Here is a 27,230-nt window from a genome sequence, read left to right on the forward strand (position 1 = left end):
GCAAATTTCCAATTACTACATATACATTATTTAAATTAAGAAAACATATGTAACATTTAGTTAAGTAGACATTTTAGTTTTCTCTTAATGTTTGCTGTTTAAATAAATATAGCTTTTAGATTTCTGTACTTCTCATTCTTTTTAACTCCACCCCATGACCAGTTTTTCATTTTACTTGTAAGAATTACTCCTGTTAAGCTTTTAGACATGTGCTTCAAAAAGCATCTTGAATAGTTTATTTTCATTAATTTCTATGAGAATTATTCAGTAAAATGATTTAAAATGTTTTTTTCATTAAAAAAGGAGAATTTTTTCTTCTACTGTGAGTAACACCATGAGTAACACTATGAGTAACAGTGTAACACTAAAAAGTAACACTATGAGTAACAGACATTTTTTAAATATTTACTTAGTGCCAGATTTTGTATCCAATGTAATGTGTATACATTATATACATACTTTGTTTAATTATAGCAAAAAAATCTTGAGTAAAAGTTCTGTTATTATTCTTATTTTTCAGATATGATTTTTTAAGTTTTAGAGGTTAAATAATTAGTTCAAATATTGAAGCTGTGTAGATATAATAATAAATAAGTCAGTAATTCATGATTTAAAAATTAAAGAAGCCTTAACTGCAAATGATTTGTGTTCTTTCAAGTTATATTTTTTCAAGCTTTCCATTTTGCTTATTATAAAAATTATGTTTCATCAAAAATAGAAAGGCAGTGTGTAGTTGTTTCAAGATTATTATGAACACATTTTTTAAAATTTCAACTTTATGATAGCTTTAATGATTATAGAAAAACCTTTAATTGACATTGCATTGTCTGGTCAGCTTTTTAAAAATCAGTGTCAGTAAGCCATTTCATCTCCTGCCATGTTTAATATTAAAAAAACTTTAATATGGAACATGTTAATGAAACTCCCCAGAAATCATTCTTTTTTTTTTTTTTTTTAACAATACCTAATAAAGTTTTTTTCTTGGCCTTTAAGTTACTCATTTGAAATTGTAAGATATAATGCCATAGAATTTCAAGCCAAAATTTATTTCATTTTAGCTAGTAATGTTTTATTTATTAAGAGGAGACAGAGTGTATGTAGTAATGATAGGCAGTTGTTGGGAGTCTAGTATCTGTGTTCTAGTGTTGCTTAACACAAGCTGGGTGTGTGTGGCTGAGCCTCGGTTTCCTCTCTATAAAGTACTGGGTTGGAAAGGATGACCTCTGTTGCCTCCCGGCATTCAGTCCCCTCTCCCTACTTCTCCTGTTCCTCCTGCTCCTCCCACCATCCATACCACCTACCTACTTTTTGTTGAACATCAATTGCTAGATACTGTACTGAGCAAATTATGTATATTAACCATGAATCCTTGCAAAAATTCTGGACTCTTATTTCAGTCTTAAAGATAAGAAAACTTAAGGCCAGATGTTGTTCATGGTCAAATAGCTAGGTACATACAGAATTTATTTTGAAAAATCAGGTTTTTAAAAGGTTTTAGAATCTGTTCTCACCATGTGCCACACAATATGAATGGAAAAGCCTTCTCAGTAGTCAGAACAAGCATTAGAAAGTCAGTGAACTGAAAGCATTTTTTTAGTCATAATAGGTTACTTCCTAAGTGACTAAGTCCTTTCCAAGCACCCACTGCCATTTGGGCAGTTTCTTTGAGTCTCAGCGTAGACGGGCCTCTCTTTCGCTCTCTGCAGTCTTGCCCTCAGCTGACAGTGCCACTCCTTGCAGAACCTCTTCCTCTTACCCCTTCTGTAGTTTGGCCAGATGGCTTTTTTTTTTTTTTTTTTTTTTAATAATAAGGACAACATGATAACTGTTAGGCTGTTTTTTTTCTTATGGTATTTTATGTATCTTCTGGGCAGCAGTTTGTTGCATCATATGGAATGAGTGATTGGTGTAGGTTAGACCTGAAGTCCTGCATTAGATGTGTAAGGCTTGCATTGTGTAATCCATGTATGATAAGGTCATATTTATCAGTGTTTCCTCCGAGAAGCCTCTCTCCTAACCACTTGCATTCCTTTTTCCTTTTTTACCCATGTAAACCACACATTTGCATACACATTTACATAGCTGCACAGAATACTAGAACTTTAATTTTAGAGACAGATTTTAAGAATATTAACGTTCCATAAACTGTTGTTGTGCTCCCAGTTATATGCCAGGTGCTATGCTAAACACATATCTATGAATTATCCTGTTTAACAAACTTTCTTGTGTAATATTCTTATTACCAGGAGAAGTGTGTCAGCAAATGAGGATGTGTGATATTCTTTTTAAATTATTTTGTTAGATCCTAGTATTTTAATAATAATGGTTTTAGTGGATTATTTAATGTGTTAACCTTTAGGAAATCAGTGGACTAATATTTCTAGTTACTGCCTAAAATACTATGTGATCTTGGGAGGGAACCTGTTTTTTTGGTTTTAGTTTGTCTTTCCATCAAGATACAGCTTTACTTACATATCTGATTATAAATTTTACATACATATACACACATGTATATATATTTTTTATGTTACTTTCATCTACAACATTAAAAATTTTTTTAATATTTAAACGAAATGTGTTTTGTGGAAAAAAGTAATTATGGGGCATTTTTTTCCCTTTTTAAAGATTTTGATGGATCATCAAAATCTGTCAGAACATGTACTCTGCATGGTTTTATATCTGATTGAATTAGGACTTGAAAATTCAGATGAAGAGGAATCAGATGAAGAGGTAAGTAGTTTCTTATATTTTTAAATATTTAAAGTTATGACCTGCCTTAATAAAAGGTCATATGCCATCTTGAAACGTATGGATTCATCATAACTCAGATAAAATCTTCTTAAGAGCTTTTGGAAAAGGGCCATTTTAATTTTCAAATACATAGGTTCTTTTAGAGGTTTCATTAATACATTAAAATCTACTTACAGAATTATTGAATTTGAAATTTGTAATTCATAATATATAGATCTTAAAATGGTTAATGCATTTTTGGTGTTATGCTAATGACATTGATTACTGGTAAATATTATGTCAGGCCTTCAGTCTAGAAATTCTAATAATTTGATTAAGGATTATTTTTGAGTAGTAAATTCTTTTTATAAAGATTTTGAGTTAATGAATAATATTGTTATAAGGGAGAATGTTTAAATTACTTAAGCATACTAGTTGTTAAAGTGTTTCAGAACTTTTGAAGTATAATTTCCATAAAAGTATTGTTACTACAGATTGATTTTACAAATGAATATTTCCCTCATTCCTTTGCTCCTAAAGACAAAATATAATACAATATAGGAACAGATAAGTAAAAAGACTGGACAGTACTTTGTAGTCTAAGTTGAATCAACATACATGCTTTCATAGATATTAAAAGATCATTAAGATCCCTCTAAGACTAAGTCAGATTTTTGGTTGATTTTTCACAGTTTCTTCCACAATTAGTCCAAATTAGCATCATTTGACTGTATTATGAGATTTTCCTAATGAGTGATAAGTAATATTCTGTACTAGGTATTTCCAGATTGAAAATGTATTTTTTTTTTTTTTTTTCAGGAGAAGTTTAGCTGACTTCCATTGGACTTCTCATATTAGTATTGGGAAATTTGTTCTTGAGTTTTGTGTTTGCATTTGGTTTTATTAGCATTTTGTAATTGTGGATGAGACTCTGAGGAATTGAGGAATATGACAGGCAGTGGACTGTTATTTGGGCTTGTTACATCTCCATTGTACCTTAGACCTGATTGACAAGGTTTCATATTTATTATGTTTATGTTTTAGGCATCAGTATGTGGACCAGAACGTTGTCATGACAGTTGGTTTCCTGGTAGTAACTTGGTGTCGAACATGAGACACTTTATAAACTATGTTAGAGTGAGAGTTCCAGAAACTGCTCCCGAAGTGAAGAAAGACTCACCTGCAAGTACAAGCTCTGATAGCTTGGGTTCTTTACAAGTAAGTGAAAGCAGAGAAAGGAAAAAGGAAAGATTTTGTTATGTTGGGATGTGTTGTTTAGATCATCCTGTCACATCCAAAAGAAAAGGAAATGTGTCTGTAGATCACTTTAAATGATGTAGATGTCTTTTATTTCCTCTGATATATCTAAGCAACTTCTGCCTCACACATCTTTTTCCTTTAATCTGCCAGAGTTCACGACGGCCTAAAGTTCTTCAAAGAGAGGTAGATGTATATGCTATTTGCATTAACTAGCAATATGGCTTTAACTGGAAATGGGGATAGACGCTGAAGTATTTGTGTGTGTGTGTTTAATTAATATGGTTAGATTAAAAAAAAAAGTTTTTTAACGTATGTGTGTGTTTTTAAAAGTACCTTAGGCTTAATTTTAAAGAAAATTCATATTATTTAACTTAAAAAATAATATGCATATTTAATAGTGGGTTTTTCTTAGTAGTGTTAGTATTTTGGACCAGTTATAAGTGACACATTTTGGTCTGTTTACATTTAGCATTTTTACTAACATCTTAAAAATGAATGTTTTCTAAATCAAATTTAATCTTTAGTTACTGGTGGCATGCCCATTCACTTTTTTTTTTTTTTTTTGCTTCTATGGTAGTTAATTAACTGGTAAAATAAGCCCACAAAAATCTTAAACTCCATATGTTGTGTATTTGGACTCATTTTGAAAATTAGCTCTTCCATTGCATGTGGCTTAATTAATTTACAAAAAGCAGAAATGAAAACTCTTAAAATGACATGGCAAATAACTAAACTTAAATACCTCTAATCCCTTTAATACAGATTTTTGCAGGTGGAGAACATTGAATCAGACGTTTCTCATAGTAGAGTCCATTTGTAAAAACTTTCTTTGTCTTTGACAATATGTTTTTGCTATGAATACCATAAAGATTTTGATTAATGTATTGGAATCTGTAAGAGGCAGCTTTTGCCTCTAATGCTGGTAGAGAGTACTTTGAAAAACAGCTTGGCTGTTAAAAAAAAAGTATAATACAATTTAGCCCATAAAAGCTCAATTGATATTGAAGCATCCTTTCTGTTTGCTTAAAAAAATTAATGAAATCCATTAAACTGACTTGTATTTTAGTTAAAAGATGATTTCTAAGAGCCCTAATGCAATTTTGACTTCTTTGGCAAAAAGGCTGTTTAGAGGCTAAATTACTGAGAAAAATAGTTTAAAAAAATCTGTTTAAATAACAAATTATAGTGATATTTAAATATGAAACAGATCAATTTTATTTTTCATCTTTATATTTCATTTTATTAACTTTAAGCATTTGTGTTAGAAGTAATTTTCAAAATTTCAAAGTTCCTTAAAAAATGAAATTAATTAACAGTCAAATTCATCAACTTGGCAAAATTAATTTATAATTTACTAAAGCAGAAGATATAGTGGTCTCCCAGAAGTTAATAAAGAGTATAATATTCTTTCTGAATGTTGGATAGAATAGCTTTTATTCCTTTAAACTGATGAAGAACTTAGTTTATGATTCTTCTTTAATATAGCTATAGGTATTACTCAAGCTTTGTCTATTTTTCTGGTAGATAGGCCCAGGAAGTTACAAAAAAGGTGTTACTGTGGATAATCTTCTTTCTCATCACTGTTGTTTCCAGATTGAGTGGGACTAAGTTTATTTGAGGGAATTGAAGAGATAAATGTACTTGAGCAAATCTATTGAATATGTCTTTGGATGAAACTTTGAACATTCCTTTTTGAATGTTAAAAACTAATGTGTTTTTAAACTTGACACTGAGTAACTTCTCTTGATTTTTCTTTCTTTCTCTTTTGAATGGTAGAATTCTGGTACAGCTCAAGTTTTCAGCTTAGTAGCAGAGCGTAGAAAGAAGTTTCAAGAGATCATCAATCGCAGTAGCAGTGAAGCAAATCAGGTGGTTCGTCCTAAAACTTCAAACAAATGGTCTGCTCCTGGTTCAGCTCCACAGTTAACCACAGCCATTTTGGAAATTAAAGAAAGCATATTGTCTTTGTTAATTAAACTTCACCACAAACTCTCAGGAAAACAAAACTCCTACTATCCTCCTTGGCTTGATGACATAGAAATTTTAATCCAACCAGAAATTCCTAAATATAGTCATGGAGATGGTATAACTGCAGTAGAAAGAATCTTACTAAAAGCTGCACTGCAAAGCAAAATGAACAAACGCATCATTGAAGAGATATGTAGGAAAGTGACTCCTCCTGTACCACCTAAGAAAGTCACTGCGGCAGAGAAGAAAACACTGGACAAAGAAGAAAGGTAGTTTTTATTTTTACTTTTTTAAAGTTGTTTTTGATTTTATTTCTTTTTTCCCCCTTCCTTCCTTCCTTCCTTCCTTCCTTCTCTCCTTCCTTCCTTCTTTTCCCCTTAATGGTGGCACTGAGGACTGAACCCAGGACCTGATGCATGCCAAACATGTGCTCCTCCACTGAGCAATACCCTCAAACCCCTCAGTAATTTTTATTTTTAATGCTTTAAACTAATGTATGGTATAGTTGAAGATTTTATATATCCCCCCTTTGGCCATCTGAGGCTAATCACCTGGATTTTTAGCAGCTATAATCATAGCTCATTAATTTGTAAGATAAATGGAATGAAAGATAGTGCTTGTGTGTTAGCATGCTTGAGTTAGTTGAGGGTGGGAAGATAAGAGTTTTCGACCCCGACATTAAATTTACTACCTTATTCTTGTAGGCCCTTTTGGAAAAATTGCTATCTCTATTATTACTGTGGGGATCTAACAATTCTGTGATTTTCAAAAACTATTATGAATTCAACTTTAAATAAAAATAGAAAATTTTAAATTTTAAAAATATTTCTTAAAAATTTGGTTTTTTTTGGTCCTTTCCAATCTTTCTGGTGTATGATCACAAATTATTAAACAAGTAATGTTTTAAAATATAGTTATGGTTTTAGCTTTTAGAACTTTAAGTTGTCTTTAATTTTTGTTAAATCATAGTATTTATAAATTTTTTTTTCCTGTCAGTGTTACTGTTTAGCAAGATAAGGGAGGATAGGAAGAGGCTCAGGCTTAGCAGTAAAATTGATACGCTCAGTTTTGTACGTTACTGAGCTTAAGGAAGGCATCCAGGTGAAGATGTCCAATCAGATAGAGGATTAGAGACTTAGGGGAGAATTGGGAGTTAGACCTACAGATTTGGGCATGTAGGTAATAGTTAAAGCCTTGTATATGAAAGAATGTATACTGTAAGAAGATGAGAACACTTAATACAAAACTCAAGGAAAAAAAACATTAATGGGAAGGAGTACCTACAAAGGTGATTCAGAAAGGGATGGCAGGAGTGGAATAGGAGGAAAACTGCAGAGTGGCATTAGAGAGATGTAAGAGGAGGAGGTTTAGAAAGGAAGAAACTTAACCAAGATTGTTAAATGCTGTTAAAGTTCAGGTAAGATTGGCAGTCCCTTTGATTGGATAGTTAGGAGGTCATCCTTTGGTAACTGTAAGGAGCAAATTTAGTCATATATAGATAGCTGTACTTCATTTTTGACATAAGTTTGTTACGAATCATTTATAATAAGAATATATACAAAAACTTTAGTACATTTGGAATTTGGGACAGTTCTTATTTCTCATAGTACTTTATAAATAGGAATTGTTATAACTAACATGTAATTTAGATGAAAGTTCATTAATTTTGAATTAGTAACTGCTTAGAATTTAATAGATCTACTGTAAAATTAGAGATTAAAAATGAGGTAAAATTTTAATTTTTGTTAACTTCTTATTAATTGGTCATCTTTCATTTTGATTATAGAATAATGTCTTTTTAAAGGAAGATAAAGATGCAGTGAATCAAAGTTTATTTTATTTGGTTAAAGGTATTTTGTAATTATTACTCATAACAGATGTGATACTGGAGGACATAGTTCAGATGGATGCTGTTTTTACGAAGGCACTGTGCTATCGTAATAAATAATATCCTAAAAATTTTTAAAGGCTTTCTTTGTAATGGGCTTTTTTTCCTTTGAGTGGCAATGATATTAACAAGGACTTGAAACTAATTCTGTAGCAGACAGCTCAGAATTAAAATGAATCTGTTAGAATCTCACTATGCTTCTCACATTGTCTTCTCTCAATTTATTTTGGGTTTTGGATTAAGTTTCATAAAAAAGGCAGAACAGTTCATAAACACTTAATGATGATCCATTCCCAAGTACCTCACCTATAGATAAACTTGACATCACTTTCACGATAGGTTAACTCCATAGAAAACAAGATACAAATAGGAAACCTTAGAGGGCTGTAACAATATTCAACCTCATTGTCTCCACCTCTGAGGTCATAGTGGAAAATTCCTGAGTTGTATGAATCTGCCAGAACTTGTTTCTTTTTGTTAATGCTCTTTATTCACATTTATACCCAATTTTAGAAGGGAATAATAAATTAAGAAAAAAATTCATGATGGAAAAATAACAGTGACATTCCTTTTCTGGAAATCATGGAAAGTTACTATGGAAATGCATTTTTTAAAGCAATTTAAAACAACACCCATTTATTTACTCATTGTTTCTGTATGTTGAAGTCACATATCATGACTGGATTCTCTGGTCAGAGTCTCACAAGGCTAAAATCAGGGTGGCAGCCATAATTATCTGGAGTTGACAGTAATTTCAGAATAGAAATGAGTTTTAATACTATTGCCAGTTATATTTGAGGCTTTCTTATATTTGATATTTAGATTTGTTATTTGAAGTATTATTTTATGAACATGTATATATTCTAAATATACATGTACATAATTAAATGTGATCTGTAGAATGCATAACTCACTGTTTTAATTAAATAAACACACTAAAACTTACGTTTAAAAAGGAGTAGTGTAGGAGATGAAACATGTCTTCTATCAGTGCTATTATTCTTTAAGCATTTTTGGAGGTCTCATAAGTCTCATAGGTCTTTGAGCATCTACAAGACATTTTTGTTTATTTTCATTTCTTGGTGGCAAATTTTTGTCCTTTGAGGATGGATTTAATTTTGAAATCTTTTTATTTTGAAGAAATCTCAAACCTACAGAAATATTTCAAGGATAGTAAAAATAACTTCCTGGATCATTTCAGAGCAAGTTGCTTTACCCTGGAGTACTTCAGTGCATATTTCCTAGACCTAGGGGCATTTTCTTACATAGTCACAATATACCTTTCAAAATAAGGAATTTAACATTTTATTTAGTATGATAATACCCTTAGATCCCAAGCTTTGACAGTTGTCCCAATAATGTTTCTCAGAGTAGAAAGATCCAGTCCAGAATCAGTCATTGCATTTGGTTGTCTTTTTGGTCTCCTTCAATATGGAATAGTTTCCTCAGTCTTCCCTTTATTTTCTTGGCCTTGGCACTTTTGAAGGTTACAGGTCAGTAAACACTGTAGGATGTTCCTCAGTTTGGACTTGTCTGCTGTCCCATTATGTTTAGATTCAGGTTATGCCTCTTTGAGGGGAATATCAAGGAAACGTTGCTCTTTGGATTCCATCCCATCAGATGTCACATGATTTCAGTTTGTTTCATTACTAGTGATTAACTTTGATTACTTAATTAAGGGCGTATTTGCCAGACTCCTTCACTGTCAAGTCGTTACTCTGTAACTTTCCTTCCTTCTCCTCTCCTTTGTAATTAATATGTAATTTATATAGATATACTTGTGATGCTGCAATAGCCTGTTCTTCATCAACTTTTACTTTATTCATTTATTTATTTTTATTAGTTTGGAGTTAGGGTTTCCTATGGATTATATGGATTATAATCTCAGATGATCGTTAGACATTTTGATGCTCAAATTGTTCTAGATTTGACCTGTGAGAGTCTCTTCAAGCTGCTCTCTGTGTTCTTTTGATTTACCCCCATCATTCTTTTTTCTGATTTTCTGGAGCAAGAGGATAGTTCAGGTTCATTTTGTGTTTGGTATTAGCCATTTCTCCAAGGAGTTCTCATTACTTTTAGTAGAGACTGATGTTTAGAAACCACATTCTAATGAGCTATAGCTATTAACAGACCCTCTTAGTGAGCAGAGAGAGAGAGAGAGAAAGAAAGAGAGAGACAGGGGGAGGGGAGGGTGGAGGAAAGGGAGAGACAGGTATTAAAACTGTGACTGTGAGTTCCACCTGATAATTCCAGTTCTATTCTGACACCATAGGAGTTATTCTTGTTTTTTCTCTTTCATGATTATAACTCTCTACTCCCACAGTGAGAAACCTGGCCACTATAATCCCCAACATGTATTACTTTTTGATTAGTTCCCTTGTATGTGACCAATTTCTTGTAACTTTGCCCCATACGAATGCCCTCCCGTGCCAGGATGTTGGGTCTTGACACCCTTTCTAGGCCTCTGTGCCACCTTCCATGTTCAGGAAGGAAAGAGAGCAGGAGTGGTTTTTAATTTTTGGAAGTGGCCAGTGTCATTAGGAGTCAAGTTTGATGAATAATGTGAGTGATCAACCTGGATAATATTTTGGCTTAAACACAAAATAAAAAATTAGTTTTATTTATTAAGTATAAAATGAGTTTTCTTAAGTGGTTTCTAAATTGTATTTAAAGTAAATGTTAGAAAAGGAGTGTTAAAAATCTCTTGAACTTTATTGGTAAAAACATGTAGCTTCTTATGGTGAGCTGGACCACAGTACTTGACTTTGTAGATATTTGTGATTGTTTCCACTGACTGGGTGGAAGCAGATGTGTGAATAATCTAAAAATTACTATTAGCATTCCATTCTTCTAAATTCTGTATTCTATATCCTTCAATCATTTCAGATTAATAGAAGAATTCCTTTAGGTTTCCCATAGAAATGACCTCATAAAATCTCAGTTTAATAAAATTCATTTACAGTATATAGATATAATAGTCACTAAAAGAAACTGCCATAGTATATTCCATCTGTTTTGTTTCTGATAGTCTTTGTATCATGAGCTATGATAAACCCCTTTTTGAGTTTTGTTTGAGTAAAAAGTTTGTCTCTCCTGGTCTAATATATAACTCACCTTTTAACCTTTTTCTTCTTCCTCTCCCTCCTCTCTTGTTTTAAATTGCTGTATTAACCTTACCTTGCTGGTGGCAGAATTCCATGCTTATTAGTATTATTAGTATCGCTAAACCTAGGGAAGCCTATTTCCTTTTTTTTATTAGTTTACTTTTATTTTCTCATTCTTATGTTATAGTCATGTGTTTTTTGCAACCAGCCTCAAATTAAAATACTCTTTGGACGTAGATAAGGGATAATTAATAGAATAAAGTGAACTAATCCAAAGGAATATTTATGCTTAGATTTGTAATATAGCTTTATTCTTTATGTTGTGTTTCAGACTCTTTCATATTCTTTTACTTCAAACAAAATAAACCAAATTTGGAATATTTTCTAGTAGAAACTGGGAACCGTCCTGGCTTTTGCTATTTCTCTTTTAGGAGAACCTGATTCTTAAGATAACAGTAAAGCTGTCTATTCTTATCTTTTAGATTCTGTTTATAGCATAACATAGTAGTTTCTTCTAGCAACCAGTTTGCTATTATTTGTGCCTGGGGTTAAATTGTGAGTTCATTACTAAAACTCCACTTACTCTTGCTATAAACTGACATGTACTTAGGAAATTGTGTTGTTGGAATCCAAATTTGTGTCTACTTAAATTATTATTTCACATTTTAAAGTAAATTTTGGCTTTTATTTTTACCTGTTTAAGTCTAGTGATTTTCAAACCATTTTGAAGCAGCAGAATCCTCTTAAGTACAGTCAAATTTTACATGAAATTTAATACATAGTACATAAAATTGGTTGTTCCTGTGTGTCAGCAGCCTTTCCTATATTATAGACCCCTGAAAGATAGTAGGTAAGTCTTAAGCACATCTGGTACTTATCACTTTATTTCTGTTTGATCTAGGAGACAAAAGGCTAGAGAGAGGCAGCAGAAATTGCTTGCAGAGTTTGCTTCACGACAGAAGAGCTTCATGGAAACTGCAATGGATGTTGGTAAGTCAAAGTTTATTAGTTTAGAACTCTCATACTTGGTTATTACCTTAGGGATTATCTAGTCCAATCACCCACCAGTTTTAAACATTACAGACAGATGATTTGTGGTCTTTATTTAAACAGTAGAGTGATGGGAGATCAGACTTTTGTCATAGGCAGTCAGTTCTGTCGTTGAGTAGCTGCAGCTGTTAGAAAGTCCTTCCTGATGGTAGCCATGCAGCGTTCTCCTGCTGCCCTCTTCTGTTAAACTGCTTTTGATTTGTGAGGTTCACCAATATGTATTTACTTATTCTGTTTTTTTTTCCTGTGAAATTATTCTAAGATCCTTGAAACAGTTTTAAATACTTTTAATGTCTCTTCCTTCTGCCACTCCTTCACTATTTCTTAAAATCAGATATACTTTGCAGTTCCTTTAGGGTTAGTATTAGCATTTGTACAATGAGAGGGTGTGCCGTTTTCCTGTATGATGGTAGATTGCTGTGAGTAATCGTTTACAAACATTGGAGAAATAGATTAAATCTCACTTAATGTCAGTCTTCAATTAACCAGGATATACCCTTCCCTGACTACTTAGATTTCAGTGTTTTTTTTTTTAACTTATAGATAAAAATACTGAAAGAAAATACACTTAAGTCATGCCTTTAGTTGAAATTTATACAAGTATGTGCATTCAGACATGCATAAACCTTGTCATGCACTTTTGTGCACCCAAGCACACATAACCCGTGTTCAAAAGAGAGATGGAGTAGGGGATCAGTCCAGATTTAGCATGGTGTGTTCTACAGCATCAATAGTGGGGTTTATGTTTGTGATGTAACTTTGATGTAAGTATACCAAATTTTGTTTATTAAATTAACTTACTATCAAATGACTTTCTCATATGGAAGAGGAAGATTTAGTTCACTGACACTACTTTCCCTTTCTCCATGTTGTCTTTTCTTCCTTCTTCTTTCTAAAAATTGACAATTACATTTTTTCGGTTTTTACACACTGATTATAATACTTATTAATTGTTCTATCTGTAGCCAGTTTGTTCATACCTCTTCATATGAAAAGAACTAATAAGCTCCTCTGTCTTTCCTTTCATTTCCCTTTTCCTCATCTCTCCTGCCTGCCTTTAATTAGGTATTTGTTTTCTTTTAAATTGTCAAGGTTGCTAACATTTTGTTTTGCAGTTGTAGTCAAGTCTTCCATCCAAAGGTTGATTCTAAAAATTGAAAAGCAGTTACAATGACTTTTTGAATATTGTTCAGTACAGGGCTAAATAATATCCTGGTATTCATTTACCATTTTTTAGTCCAGTGGCCTGACTCCTATACCACTTTAAAGGAGACTGTATTTAGTATGTAGCCTCTTTTCATACAGTCTCTCAAGTGCTAAAACCATACCACCTTTTACTCATTTCTGTTTGGGCCATTACTTTGTTATATTTTCTTTTGTTTTTCCTGAAGTTTCCAACTGCCTTTTTTCTTGACTAATATGCCTTTATGATGTCTCTATTATTCTACCCACTCAGTCATACTGTCCTTTGCATGAAATTCTACTCCTGTCTGTCTGTTTGCTCTGTAGGCATGCTGTACAGCCTTTACCTTGGAATTTTCCCTTTGGAGGTTGATCTGGGGTTTCCTCTGTCTTAATCTCACTTCTTTTTTGGAGTCTTGGTTTGTTGGCATGCAGCCTCAAGTATATCCCCAATAGTGCCTGTGCAGTTAAGCTAAACTTTTTGATTCTTTGTATTTCCAGATGCAACTCTAGTCTGCTCTCATGCTTGATTGTTCATTTGTATGAATGTAGAATTCCTCATTGATACATATTTTCTGTCACAACTGTTAAAGCAATACACCCTTGTCTTTTACCATTCATTTGATAAGAAGTGTGGTGGTAGTTTGATTCTTATTCCTTTGTAGGTAAGCATTTTTTCCCCTTTCCTGTGACACTTTTGTAATCATTTGATTCTTAGAGAGCTGAAGTTTTATGATTTGTATCTAGGTGGATCTTTTTCATTCTCCTTAGTACTTAATGGGCCTTTTCAGTCCAAAGATTCATATATCTGAAGCTCTGAGAAAAAATTTTCCTATGTTTTCCTTGATAACTAGTATAGCCATCCTCCAAGATGATCCTCAATGATCTACACCTCCTAGTATTCAAGCCCTGTGTAGTCTTCTCTGACATTGTGCTAAAATTGGTGTGCATGACCACTGGAATATGGCAGAAGTGATAGTATGTCATTTCTGAGATTAGGTTATGAAAGATACTATGGCTGCTGCCTTGACTTTTTTTTCTTTTGGATTACTCATTCTGGGTAGATCAGCTGCCATGTTATGAATAGCCCAATGGAGGAGCCTGTGTGGTTAGGGACAGACCTCTGACCAACAGTCATGTGAGTGAGCTTCTATGTGAAACTCCTAGCCCCAGTTAAGTTTTCAGAAGAGTACTCCTGGCTATTAGTTTGATAGTAGTCTTGTGAGAGATCCTGAGCTAGAACCATCTAGCTAAGCTGATTCTTGAAAACTGTGTGAGATGTAAATGTTTTAAGCCACCGAATTTTAGGGTAATTAGTTAAACAGCAATAGAAAACTTAACAGTACTTTTCTCCTTATATTTCCTTTATTCCCTTTTGGTGGGACTCTGACTAGTTGGATATTGGATCTCCTGGATTGATCTTTTAATCTTCTATATCTTTTTTGTAGCGTGTCTTCTTTTTGCTTTACATGCTTAGAGATTTCTTCTCTTCAATATCTTGGTCTTACTGTGTCTGTAGAATTTTTTCTCAAATATTTCTGAATGTATTAGAAATCTCTCTCTCTTTCTCTCTCAGTTATCGTTGATCCTACTTAGAAAATTTAAGTTGGTTTTTCATGTTGTTAGTTTCCTCATTTGCCTGATAATTCTTGATTCTCCTGAAAAGATGTCCTGGGTAGTTAATTTGGGTTTACTCTTCTGAAGTGTAAATAGTTTTAATCCTGGTAATTCTCTTTAGCCTGTGTATGGGTGAGGCATGTCAACTGTCAGACTTAGGTTTGGGTGGCTAGACTGCTCTATTTGGGCCCCCAAATGTTAACATTCAATTAGAAACCCAATGCTTTCCAAGCAACTTACTCAGTTTCTTTGGTGAAAGATAGTCTTTTTTTCCTCCATGAGGTAAATACCAAGTTATCTGAGTGCTCTGTTAGTCAAAGTTGGGGAGGGAGTTGGGATGCTGAGTAGTGAAGTTCTGTATATAGACTCAATTTATTATGTTTTCTGAGTCACTTCATACTTAATGATACCTATTCTCTGCCTCACTGGCTGATTCCGAGCCCAAAGTTGGCATTCTAATGGACAGATCAATTCTTTCTTTTCTGTAACTTTCTTATCGTACATAAGTGGTTGCAGAAATGAAAGCTTATGGCTTTCTTTCATTGTCAGCATGCCTCCATCTCTTCCAATCTTTCGGAAGTTTTATTAACATCTCTTATTTGTTGGTTAGTAAAATTTGCTTCCACAACTCCATCCTTCTATATTCTCATGGGGGATATCTCTTTATGTATTTCTCTACTTTTATTTCAGTGGTTTTTTTTAGAAGGAATGAGAGACAAGAAGCATGTGTTAAGTCTGCAGTCTTGAATTAGATACTTAATAATATTGTTATTATAATGTGTCAAGTTAAAATTTCTGTTATTACAAAAGCATTATATTTTTACTATAAAAACTTAGAAAACTTATAATAAAAAACAAGAAAATATTATATTCTTACTACCAGATTTTCTTACCTAGACTGTATCCTTACAGATCTTTTTCTGAATATATATGTGTATAAATGCCTTTTTATTTTTTTACCAAAATGTTTTAATTTCACACATGTTTATTTTTATGAAAAGTTTCAAACATACAGAAAAGCTAAAGGAATAGTATTATAAATTTCCATGTACCAATATAACCTTCACCTACTTAATATTTTTCTTTATTTGTTCTTTCACTCACTGTCTTTCTGTCTGTCTCTACAAAATGAAGTTAAGTTGTAGACATCATGACACTTTACTCCTGAGTACTTCAGCATACATGTCCTAGGATTGAGAATATTCTCTTACTCAAGCACAATACATCATATGTAAGAAAATTACCTTTTCCTTCAAAGTAAAGAAAACAGCTTCTAAATACCAACCTTGATATTGTGTTAAACAATGAAATCATTGAATTAAGTTGAAAATTTTTAGATTGTTTACGGATCATTTTGTCCTTCAGTAATTCGACTAAGAGTATATAGTCAGAATCTCTGTGTTCTGAAGTCACTTGAAAGCAGTCTTTTTTTTTTTTTTTTTTTTTTTTTTTTGGCGGCAGGGAGGTGATGTAACCAGTTTGATGTACAGTTTGGTTTGTTTGCAACCTTAGGAACTAAAAAAAAAGCTTTAGTTAATAATGTTTTTAGAAATTGTTTTTATCTGTTGCATCCCACTCCCAAGTGAGAGAAAATAAAAACAGTTTTCTGAGGAATTGACTAAGCAAAGCATCCAGAGGAGGTTAGGTAATGTTGACCTGAATAGGAGAATGGTCACTCATTCCCTGAGGACACTGGAGGGAAGAAGGAAAGAGTGGATGGAGATAGAGGTAAGTTCCATCAGGGGTAAGGAAAACAGGAAGTTCAGGAGATCACTCAGTTGTTTCAATTTTCAGTGCTGTGTAAAAGGTGAGTTCTGGTGAATGAGAAGAATGCCAATGAGGTTTGGTATAGTTGCTGAAGAGAGTGGGAGATGTTGCTCACCAAGGCTAAGTGTAAAAATTGATAAGCCATGCCTAGGGACCAGTTATGTTAAAGATCATAAATTTGAATGTCATTAGTCTTATTAGTCTGCAAAGTTGTTGACTTGCTGTCTTAAATCTTACTACTTTTTGGAAGGTTTGACCTTTTTTGGCAGTAGCCAGGGCACAGGAACAACAATTGAGGGATCAGGCAGACATGATTGCTAGCAAACAGAGGCAATTCACAGAAGCCATCAGGATAATGAGCTCCGCTCTCTCCTAGTCCCGGTTCTTTCATGCTGCAGTGGTGACAGGTGAGGTAATACAGATTCACGAGCATTTGGTTTATTTATGTTGGTTTTGGTCATGGCAATGGGATTTTGGACCATTCAGATTTGTATATTCCTTTTATTTGTAACTCAATCCCTTCTCAAAGAGATCTGTTTGATGCCCAAAACCTGTTTGAGACCTCATCTTCATACATTGCCCAAGATGAAAATTGCAAAGTCATATGTCTCACTGCCTCTGATTACTCTGTTCTTTTACACGTGGCCTTATGTATTACAATATTATTAACATCTGAGGTACTACTTATCAGTAGTGCAGATACAGTTTAATCTCAGTCCATTCCTTTGCTTTGTCAGCTACCTTTTGTCTTGCCTTATTTCCCATGTTGTAAGAACGTAAGCATTCTACATTTGTTTTTTTCTAGTTTTGCCTTTATCTTTGTGTATGAGGGATGTTTTCCTAAGATTTCTAGTCTAGTAATGTAACATATAGAATATTTTAAATTTATAACATATAGTACTTTACAAATCCCCTAATCAAATATTTTACATTATTAGGTAAAAATTTAAGGACAAGTGCTTTTCTCTCTGAATGCAATAGATTTCTGCTCTGTGATTTGTACTCTTACTTGTCTGTTGATAATGCTTTTTCATAGTTATCAAGTTTCTTATCTGAACAGTCTCACGTCTGCATTTGCGTCTATCTTTATCTCATCATTTCCCCCCATTATTTATTTTTACTAAGCTAGATGTAGAAGCTTTTCTTTCTTCTTTTTGATCATTGTTTTCTTTACCAAATGGGATCACCCTTCTTTGTTGTCTACCTCAGTAATACCTCCGAGTACTCGCTAGTAGTTCTAATTTCAGTAGTTCTCAACTTTGCACACTAGAATCATACCCTCCTTATAATAGTATCTGTGCCTGAGCTCCACTATAGACTAGTTAAAGAAGAGTCACTGGGAGTGGAGCTTAGGCATAGGAACCTTTTTAAAGTTCCCAGCTGATTGTACTGTGCAGCCAACATTGAGAACCACTGCTCTAGTTCAACATTTCTTTTCTTTCCATTTATTTATTTGAGGGGAGGGAGAGAAAGCTCATAATAGTCCATAATGAAGAAATTAACCTAGCCATGTGTCTATTATTGGATAATTACTCTATTTTCAGTTTGCTTTTTATTTTGTTGTAACTAACAGTGCTGTGGTCAACAGTCAGCTTAAGTTTCTGAGATTGGTCTATCATTATAGATAACTATTTGTTTATAGCCTCTAGATAGAGATAAGTGTTTATATAGTTTCAATACCTGTTAATTAATAATTTAAACTATCCAGTTACAGTTATAGAAATCTGACATTAACTCAGATTTTTTCCATGTATTGCAAGTTAAAGGTACAAAAAGTTCTTTCTCTAGGAATTTTTTGATTTAGAAATTAGGGATTTTCCTTATAAAGCTAAACTTAGTCGTAACATATGATCCAGCTATCATAGTCTTTTACCCAACTGGTATAAAAACTTATGTCTGCATAGAAATTTGCACATGAATGTTTATAGCAGCTTTATTCATAATTGCTTGGAACTGGAAGTAGCCAAGATATCCTTCAGTAGATGAAGGAATAAACAAACTATGGTACATCCATACAATGGAATACTATTCAAGAATAAAAACGAATAAGCTATCAAGCTGTGCAAAGATGTAGATGACTCTTAAATGCATATTGCTTACTGAAAGTAGCCTGTCTGAAAAGGCTGCATACTGGTATGTTTCCAATTACATGACATTTTGGAAAAGGCAAGACTAGAGAGACAATAAACAAATGAGTGGTTGCTAGGGTTGGGAAGTGGTAATAGGCTAAATAGGTGAAGCACGGGGATTTTTTAGGTGAAAATTAAAATTATTCTATATGATGCTGTAAAGTTAGATACATAACACCTTGCATTTGTCAAAACCTACAGAACTTAATAACAATGAATCTTAATGTATGCAAGTTAAAATGTCATTTAGGAAGTTGGAGGTCTCAGAGCAGAATATGGAATGTGTGAAAAGAATCTAACTGTATTACAAATGTATTAAACAACCTCACTGAAGGGAATGGGAGAAAAGGTGTGAAGTAACTTTGGAAATTAGTGGTGTCTCTTGAGACTGAAGGCAAAAGGAACTGCACCTAAATACTGTACTGTAGTTGATAAAGTTTTTCCCACAGCAAGTGGGTTAACTCTTTTGAAACCACTGTATGTTATCTACTGAAATTGAGCAGTTACGTACAGGCACACCTCCTTTTATTGTGCTTTGCTTTACTGTACTTTGTAGAGATTGTGTTTTTTAAATTGAAAGTTTGTGGTAACCCTGTATTGAGCAAGTCCATTGATAACATTTTTCTAAGAGCATTTGCTTACTCTGTGTCTCTGTGTCACATATTGGTAATTCTCCCAATATTTTATACTTTTTCATTATTATAATATTTGTTTTGGTGATATTGTGATCAGTGACCTTTGATGTTAATATTGTAATATTGATGTTAATTATTGAATTGCACCCATGTAAGATGGTGATCTGAATCAATTAATGTTTTGTGTGTTCTGACTGCTCTACTGATCAGCCGTTTCCCCGTCTCTCTCCCTCTCCTTTCGCCTCCCTGGTCCCTGAGACATAACAATATTGAAATTAAGTTAATTAATAACCCTATAGTGAGCTCTAAGTCTTCAAGTGAAAGGCTGAGTTGCATGTCTCTCACTTTTTAATCAAAAGCTAGAAATGGTTAAGCTTAATGAGGAAGTCATGTCAAAAGCTGAGATAGGCTAAAAGCTAGGCCTCTTGTGCCAAACAGTTAGCTAAGTTGTGAATGCAAAGGAAAAGTTCTTGAAGGAAATTAGAAGTGTTACTCCAGTAAACACATGAATGACAAGAAAGTGAAAATGACCTTATTATTAATATGGAGAAAATCCGAGTGGTCTGATAGAAGACCAAAGACCCTCCACCAGCAAAAAGATTATGACTTGCTGAAGGCTAACATGATGGTTAGCATTTTTTAGCAATAAAGTATTTTTTAATTAAGGTGTGTACATTGTTTTTTAGACATAATGCTATTTATTGCACACTTTATTAGTCTACACTATAGTGTAAACATACTTTTATATGCACTGGGGAACCAAAATTCTTGTGACTCACTTTATTGCCATATTCACTTTATTGTCACAGTCTGGAACTGAACCAGCATTATTTCTGAGGTATGCTAGTAAATGGATGGCAGATGATGACAGTCAGATTTCTCAGTGTTGGAGTGGGAAGTCATAGATAAGCAAGGGAAAAAGGCTGGAATGTCCATGTGGTAATGGATTAGAGTTGGAGACATCAGTATGAACTCATGTTTAGATTAATATAGCTAAAGATGAAATTACATATGTATAAATATTTGTGGGTATGTGTATATACATGAGTTACTATACAGATATTTTCCCTTGCTATGTCAGCTGAGAAGGCCTAGAATTAATGACATTCCAGGAGAAATAAGTACACCCACTGCCCTAGATCTTGGTTTCTAATATAGTTATGCAAAAATATATAAAAAAATAAAAAGGAACCAGATCTCCTAGGAGAAATGGTTACTTCTAGGACTGGGCCAGGGACCATGCAAGATGAGTCTAGAGCATCTCATAGTGCTAGAAAATTAGAAAGTACTAAAAACCAACACATTGGTGGGTGAGAGGCAGGGCAATATGTCAGAGGGACTTAGGAAGCAAGTGAAAGTACTTCCAATGGCCAAGTTGGACCAATTTGAAAAAGAAAATAAATAAAGTAGTATTAGATTATAACCCTAAGTATAAAATAAGTATCTATGAGTTCATACTTACGTGAATAAAGGATTGAATAAATAAATAAGAGAGAACAGACAAATTTCCACGCTGAAGAATTCCAGATAACTTATGTAGATATTTACCCTCAATGAGGTAGAACATAACTCCCTACTTTTTAAGTGGGCTGTGCTTAGGGACGTCCTTTTCAAAAGTACAGTGTGGAAAGAGGGAGATAGTAACTTTACAGCAGAGAAAGTTGGCAAATACTACCTTAACCAGGTGATCAAGGTCAATATCAACAGTGATAAATATGCTGATATTATGTGCCCTTGATATGATGTTGATGAGAATGGTACTTTACCTCAATGGTCTTCCTCTCTCAAAACCGTAACCTCAGACTAATCATGAGAAAAACATCAGACAAATTACAGTTGAGGAATGTTATACAAAATACCTGATCAGTAGTCCTCGAAACTGTCAAGGTTATTCAAAGCAAGGAAAGTCTGAGAAACTGTCAAGAGTAGTCTAAGGAGACATGACAACTGAATGTAATATAGCATCCAGGAAAAGAAAAAGGACATTAGACATGAAGGAAGTCTGAAGAAAACTTGGATTTAATATATCAATGTTATATCAGTAAAAATTGATCAATAATATATCAATATTAGTTCATTGTGACAGTCATATCATGCTAATACAAGATGTAAGGGGAAATTGGGTGAGGGGTATATGAGAACTCTTTGTAATAGCTTTAAAACTTTTCTGCAAATCTGAAATTATTTTGAAATGAGATTATTTTTAAAAAATGGAATGAGGCGTCTCTCTGTACCAAATTAAAAAAAGAAAAGAGGAAAGGAAGAATGTTAGTAATAAAAATGATGAACAATTCAGGACAGTACTGTACATCTTTATCAGAATTAATGATTTTGCACAGTGGGAGTTTTACAGCCGTGGCAGTTGTCACAGGCTTCTTAGCAGAACACAGTAAACCATTTTGCAGTCATTCTAACAGAGTGATTGTAAATAGAACTTTGGCAAGTTGCAATAACATTCAGAAGAATCACCTACTTAATTCAGATAGATTCTTCTGTGTTCATGTAAAACCAAAACCAAACAGATGAATTAACTATTAATTATTAATAGCTCTATTAATCTTTTGCCTTTATTATAGTAATATTAATTATAGTAATTTAAGATAGGCACTTTGTTTTAAAAGAGGAAGTGTCAGTTTTACACTGAAATACAGTTAAAATTTTAATTGTATTGGAAGTCAGAGTAGAATTTAAGAATTGAAGAGTTATTTGTAGTAAGAATGTTTTCATTATTAGAACGGTCTCTGGTAGCACTTGCATTTATCATCTTTGACTATTATTCTCTCAGTTTTGCATCTATCTCCATTTAGTTTACCTAGAGAAAATCATTGTAATCGCTTCATTGCATCAGTTTGCAGGCCACATTCTTTCAGATTTTGCTTGATGTGAAAATATATACAGATGTTGATGTGTGCATGAAGTTGGTGGAATTAAGCACCTTTATTATAGTACTTATTGCAGAATATACCCAGTTATACTGTTTATTTAATGCGGCTAAAGAAAACCGTTTTACTGAAATATAACCTACACCTAGAAATATGCATGTATTATGAGTATAGAGCTATTTCACATGGAACCATGCATGTATCATGAGTGTAGAGCTATTTGACTTTTAAAAAACTGAGTATCACTATGTAACCAGCATCCATATTGAGAAACAGAATGTTACCAGCATCTGACAACCCCTCTTCATGTTCTCTGTAACTCCCTCTTCTAGGAGTAACCGGTATCCTTTCTCCTAATCCTATACATTAGTTTTGCCTCATTTTATTCTTTATGCAATCAGTTACATCTAATATGTACTCTTTTGAGCCTGAGTTCTTTCAGAATAGGATGCTGTTTATTAACATTTTTTCATGTTTTTATCTTTGGGTGAGAAACAATAATTACATTTAAATACAAGCATTTTATTTGGTTGTGGTCTTTTAAAATTGGTCTTTTGAAATTGGGCACTGGAATGATAGAATCAATTATAAATTACCAATAATATATTTTAAGTCATTATAGGATTTATGAATTCTGTAAAACAGTTTTCCTCTTATTTTAAGAAATAGATTATGATCTTTTTAGTTTCTGCAAGAAAAAAAGGACATTAATATCTGCAGTTATTAAAGTTAGAGTTAAAATAAAAGTTACTACGCATGTAGGAGATTGTCAAGCCTTACTTTTAAAAACTCTAGAAAAGATGACTTAGCAGCCTTTCTGATAATGCGTTTTGGTATTAGGATTTTCTTGAAGTTTTCAGGTTGATTGTACCAAGACATAAAAAAGGGAAAGCTATCTTTGTGTATGAGATAGAGTTAATGAAATTCTATTTCTTTGGCTCTTAACATGAGACTGAGTTATTTCATGTCACTTTCAATCAGGCATTTCTGTATTTGAACTTGAGAGCAATCAGATATATTCCCTTTTTGAAATTGAGAGCACAGATATCCCCTCTTTTCTGTACTAAAATTTTCTCCCTATAAAAACAAAGTAATCACATGTCAAATCTTAATGGCCTCTGGTACTTTATTTTGATATCTTTTTATTTTGACCTATTAATCATATTTTCATAGACAATGAGTTTTCTGGTTCTGATTCTGTTCATATATTGTTGATTGTTTTTTCTCTGATTTTTTTGTTGACTTCTTTTTTAATTTCCATTAATTCTGGGCATTATCCAAAGTTCTATTTTAGATTTCTACCCCTTTTCTTCTCACTCTTAATAAATATCAAATATATGTTTTTCTGCATGAATTCTTATTAAAACATATCTAAACTTAACATCTTTCTTTTTCTTTTTCTGTTTCTGTCATGTGTTTTTACATATTTATCTAGATATGCCTGCATCTTTTAAACTATAAATCACTTCTGCTTCCCTGATCTTCCTAGTCCCCTCAACTCATTTCTTTGCCACTGTGGACATCACTGATCTTCATGAATTTAAGAATTTTTTATCTGAAAGTGATTATTGACTCAATGTCTTATTTCTTGCTGTTAGTGACATATCACCAGAGGATTACTGTTATTTTCTAGAATAGTCCTGTTTTATTAATATATGGTCATATGTAAGCATTTTCCTTACATAAATATACATTGATAATTATTATCACCAAGATATAATCACTACAATTAAAAGTAAAAGAGAAATAGTTCGTTTCTCTTTCATCTCCTAGTAAATACTGCCATTTCTTTCCAAGAGCTGCCATGTTATTATAAATTTCCCCTCTGAGATACCTTAAAGAAAATTAAAACAATCTCCCCTTTATTTCCTTAAATTATAATATTTTAAAGCTTTTTTGATACAAATATTTTTGCATTTTTTTGGTTTTAATTTTATGTATGAATGATACAACAGCAAAAGTGTATTTAACCATATATTTAAAGTCTTTCATTATATCAATTCTTTGCATTTTTAATATTTTTCTGAAACTATTTTAGCAAGATAATTTTCCCCTGGTTTTATTACTGTATACATTTATTGATATTGAAGTTCAAAATTATTTGAACTTGATTTTTTTTTTTTTTTGTAATTTCATTGAAGAGAGGTTCTTCTTTTCAGAAATTAAGAGCTGTAACTTTTTTCCCTCAGATTCTCCTGAGAGTGATATTCCCATGGAGATCACCACAGCAGAACCACAGGTTTCTGAGGCGGTATATGATTGTGTTATTTGTGGACAGAGCGGCCCCTCATCTGAAGACAGACCTACAGGATTGGTTGTACTGTTACAAGCATCCTCAGGTAAAATCAAAGTAACTTTTCAATGGGAACATTTTAGAAATGAGTATTTATAACAGTAATAAATATCTCTGTTAAATGAAAGCTGTATTTTTGTTTAGATATAACTGTAGATCTATATAGCAAGAATCTGTTTAGATCTGTATAGCAAAGACTCTTAAGCTGGCTTTATCTGACTTTCCTGGACGTGAGTGTTGGAAGAAACCCTAACAGAGAGATCTTGCTATATGTTACAGTCTTTTTCTTTAAAGTGTAATGATGTATTACCAATGCTAGGTGGCCAGTAATTGAGTTCAGCTTTCTTGGCAATTTAATTGTTCTAAAATCTGGAAGCATTTTAAGCCCAGAAATATTGTCAGTTATATTTTAATTACATAAGGCATATTCAGGTAGTTTTGCCCTTATTTCTTGAGGTTGGAAACATTTACTTTAAAAAAATTTTTTTTTTATTGATGTATAGTCAGTCCATTTACAATGTGTTAATTTCTGGTGTACAACATAGTGATAGTGATTCAGTTATATATATACATATATGCTTTTCATTATAGATTATTACAAGGTATTGAATATAGTTCCCTGTGCTGTATAGTAAGACCTTTTTGTTTATCTGTTTTATATAGATAGTGTCTGCAAATCCCAAATTCCTAATTTATCCCTCCCAACCCCCTTACTCCCCACCGGTAACCATACATTTGTTTTCTATGTCTATTGAGTCTCTCTGTTTGTAAATAAATCCATTTGGGTCTTTTTTTTTTTTTTTTAGATTCCACATACAAGTGATACTGTATAGTATTTTTCTCTTTAGAAGCAGTCACTCCTGAACAAGTCTGCTGATTAATATGTTTGCCAATCTACAGTTAAAACAAAAATTATTTTTTGAATTTGAAGGATTTGTCTGAATGCTTTTTATCCTCTCCCATAATGAAGTATTTTGAGATAGTGATAACTATTACACACTGCAGTTCCGTTGAATTCAATCCTTTTTCAGTAGAAGTATGTGTGAAGCAAAGAGAAAATAAAAGTCTTTTGTATTTCTCTAGAGCATTTTTTTTCTAGGATGTTTACTCTCTGAATTATTATAGTAAAGTGGAAAGAGTTAGATATAAGAGATTCCCCCTGAGTTCAAATACAGGTACTGCTTGACATAATCTGGCCAAGTTTATTGCTTTCTCTTACATAAGAAATTATATTGACTTCGGAGGATTGTTGTGTTGGTTAAATAATGAAGTATAAGCAAAAGGATCTCATATGGTGCCCGGTAAATTTGTTAATCTTCTTGTTTAACAATGAAATTGATCTGTGAAACCCTGATTGAATAGGACATTGAAGTAGAGCTATCAAAAACAGAAATGCCTCCTAAAGGGAAAATGTGTGGAAATGCTGACTAGTTTTGCAGCTACTTATCTCTTCTACTATTGTGAGGAAATCAGTTTATTACATTATTGCTATTTAACTTTCTGTAACTTCTTTACCAAATACTGTATAATCAGCAACTTAATGTTTTGTTTTATTCATTCATTCATTCATTCATTTCACAATTATTTATTGAGCATCGCTGTTATAAGAAGCAGCAAAACAATATCCCTGCCCTAATGAAGCTTATGTTCTTATTTTAAATTGTTATTTGATCATTATTTTATATTTTTAAAGTTGCTTTAAAGTTGTTACTCCATTTAATCCCTTTTTAATAATTTTGTACACTAAGCTAATTAATATTAGACAATTCCACTGTACTATAGCTCATGTATCTTTTAAAGATGGGAGGAAAAGAATAAGAAGCTAACATAAAAGCATTAAATCTTGAGAGTGATTTTAACTGGAAACTGTAGCAGGGGAAAGTCTCTGGCTATTTCTTTCCTTTTCTTGTGAGCCTCACCCACCCGCTGACATCCTATAACCTTTTACCCTCTTTACTTTTTCCTTACTTTTGACTTTTTAAAATTTTGATTTGTCTCTTCTCTTTTTCTTTCATCTTTTTATATTTGAACATGGAAAATTTTAGCCATATACTAAAGAGACTAGTGAAATGAACCTTCATGTGCCCATCAGTCTTAAACAGTGATTAATTTGTGGCTAATTTTAATTTATTTATTCCCTCCCCCGAGAATTATTTTGAAGCAGATTCCAGACATCATTTCGTTTTAACTATGGATATTTTACTGTTTCTGCTAAATAGAAAGGATTTACTTTTTAAAACATAACCACCGTCGTTCCTAAGTAAATTAGTTCTTCAGTACTAATCAAATATCTAGTCAATGTTCAAAATTCCCCAGTTGTTTCTTATTTTATTTAATTAACTTATTTATAGTTGTAGGGGCCTCTTATAGTCTTTTAATTAATAGGTTCCCTTTTCATCTCCCCTGCGCCTGCCTCTCCCCACCACTAATGTGTTTTACTATTTGAACATTTTGGAATTTGCTGAATGTGTCCCTGTGATGTTTAACATGTTCCTCTGTCCGCTCTATTTTCTCTCTGAGATATTAGCAGTGAATGGTGATTGCATAGGTTTATTAGTTCATCAGGGATCACAAATCTCTTTCATGTTTTCCTTGTTTATCAGCTGGAATAATTGTATAAAAGAAATTTCATCTCATCAACTATTTTGGTTACTCTGAGGTATAGATTATATATGGAAGACAGTATAAACACTATTATTTCCTTTTATTTACTGGTGCTTAAAAA

General features: G+C 32.8%; 1 protein-coding gene across 8 annotated transcripts in view; it reads left to right on the top strand.

Annotated features, from left to right (window-relative positions):
• UBR3 (ubiquitin protein ligase E3 component n-recognin 3) overlaps positions 1-27,230 on the top strand; it is a 185,358-nt gene that overhangs the window by 88,158 nt on the left and 69,970 nt on the right. For 5 of the 8 annotated variants that reach the window (XM_074363852.1, XM_074363851.1, XM_074363847.1 and 2 more), the window contains exons 21-26: positions 2,626-2,730; positions 3,775-3,948; positions 4,141-4,173; positions 5,767-6,227; positions 11,852-11,940; positions 24,402-24,551. In XM_074363852.1, coding sequence (XP_074219953.1) covers positions 2,626-2,730; positions 3,775-3,948; positions 4,141-4,173; positions 5,767-6,227; positions 11,852-11,940; positions 24,402-24,551 — 1,012 coding nt within the window. The remainder of the gene's footprint in view (positions 1-2,625; positions 2,731-3,774; positions 3,949-4,140; positions 4,174-5,766; positions 6,228-11,851; positions 11,941-24,401; positions 24,552-27,230) is intronic. The other 3 variants (XM_074363853.1, XM_074363849.1, XM_074363850.1) reach the window with 1 other exon arrangement.

Source organism: Camelus bactrianus, chromosome 5 (genome assembly GCF_048773025.1).
Source record: "Camelus bactrianus isolate YW-2024 breed Bactrian camel chromosome 5, ASM4877302v1, whole genome shotgun sequence".
NCBI lineage: Eukaryota > Metazoa > Chordata > Mammalia > Artiodactyla > Camelidae > Camelus > Camelus bactrianus.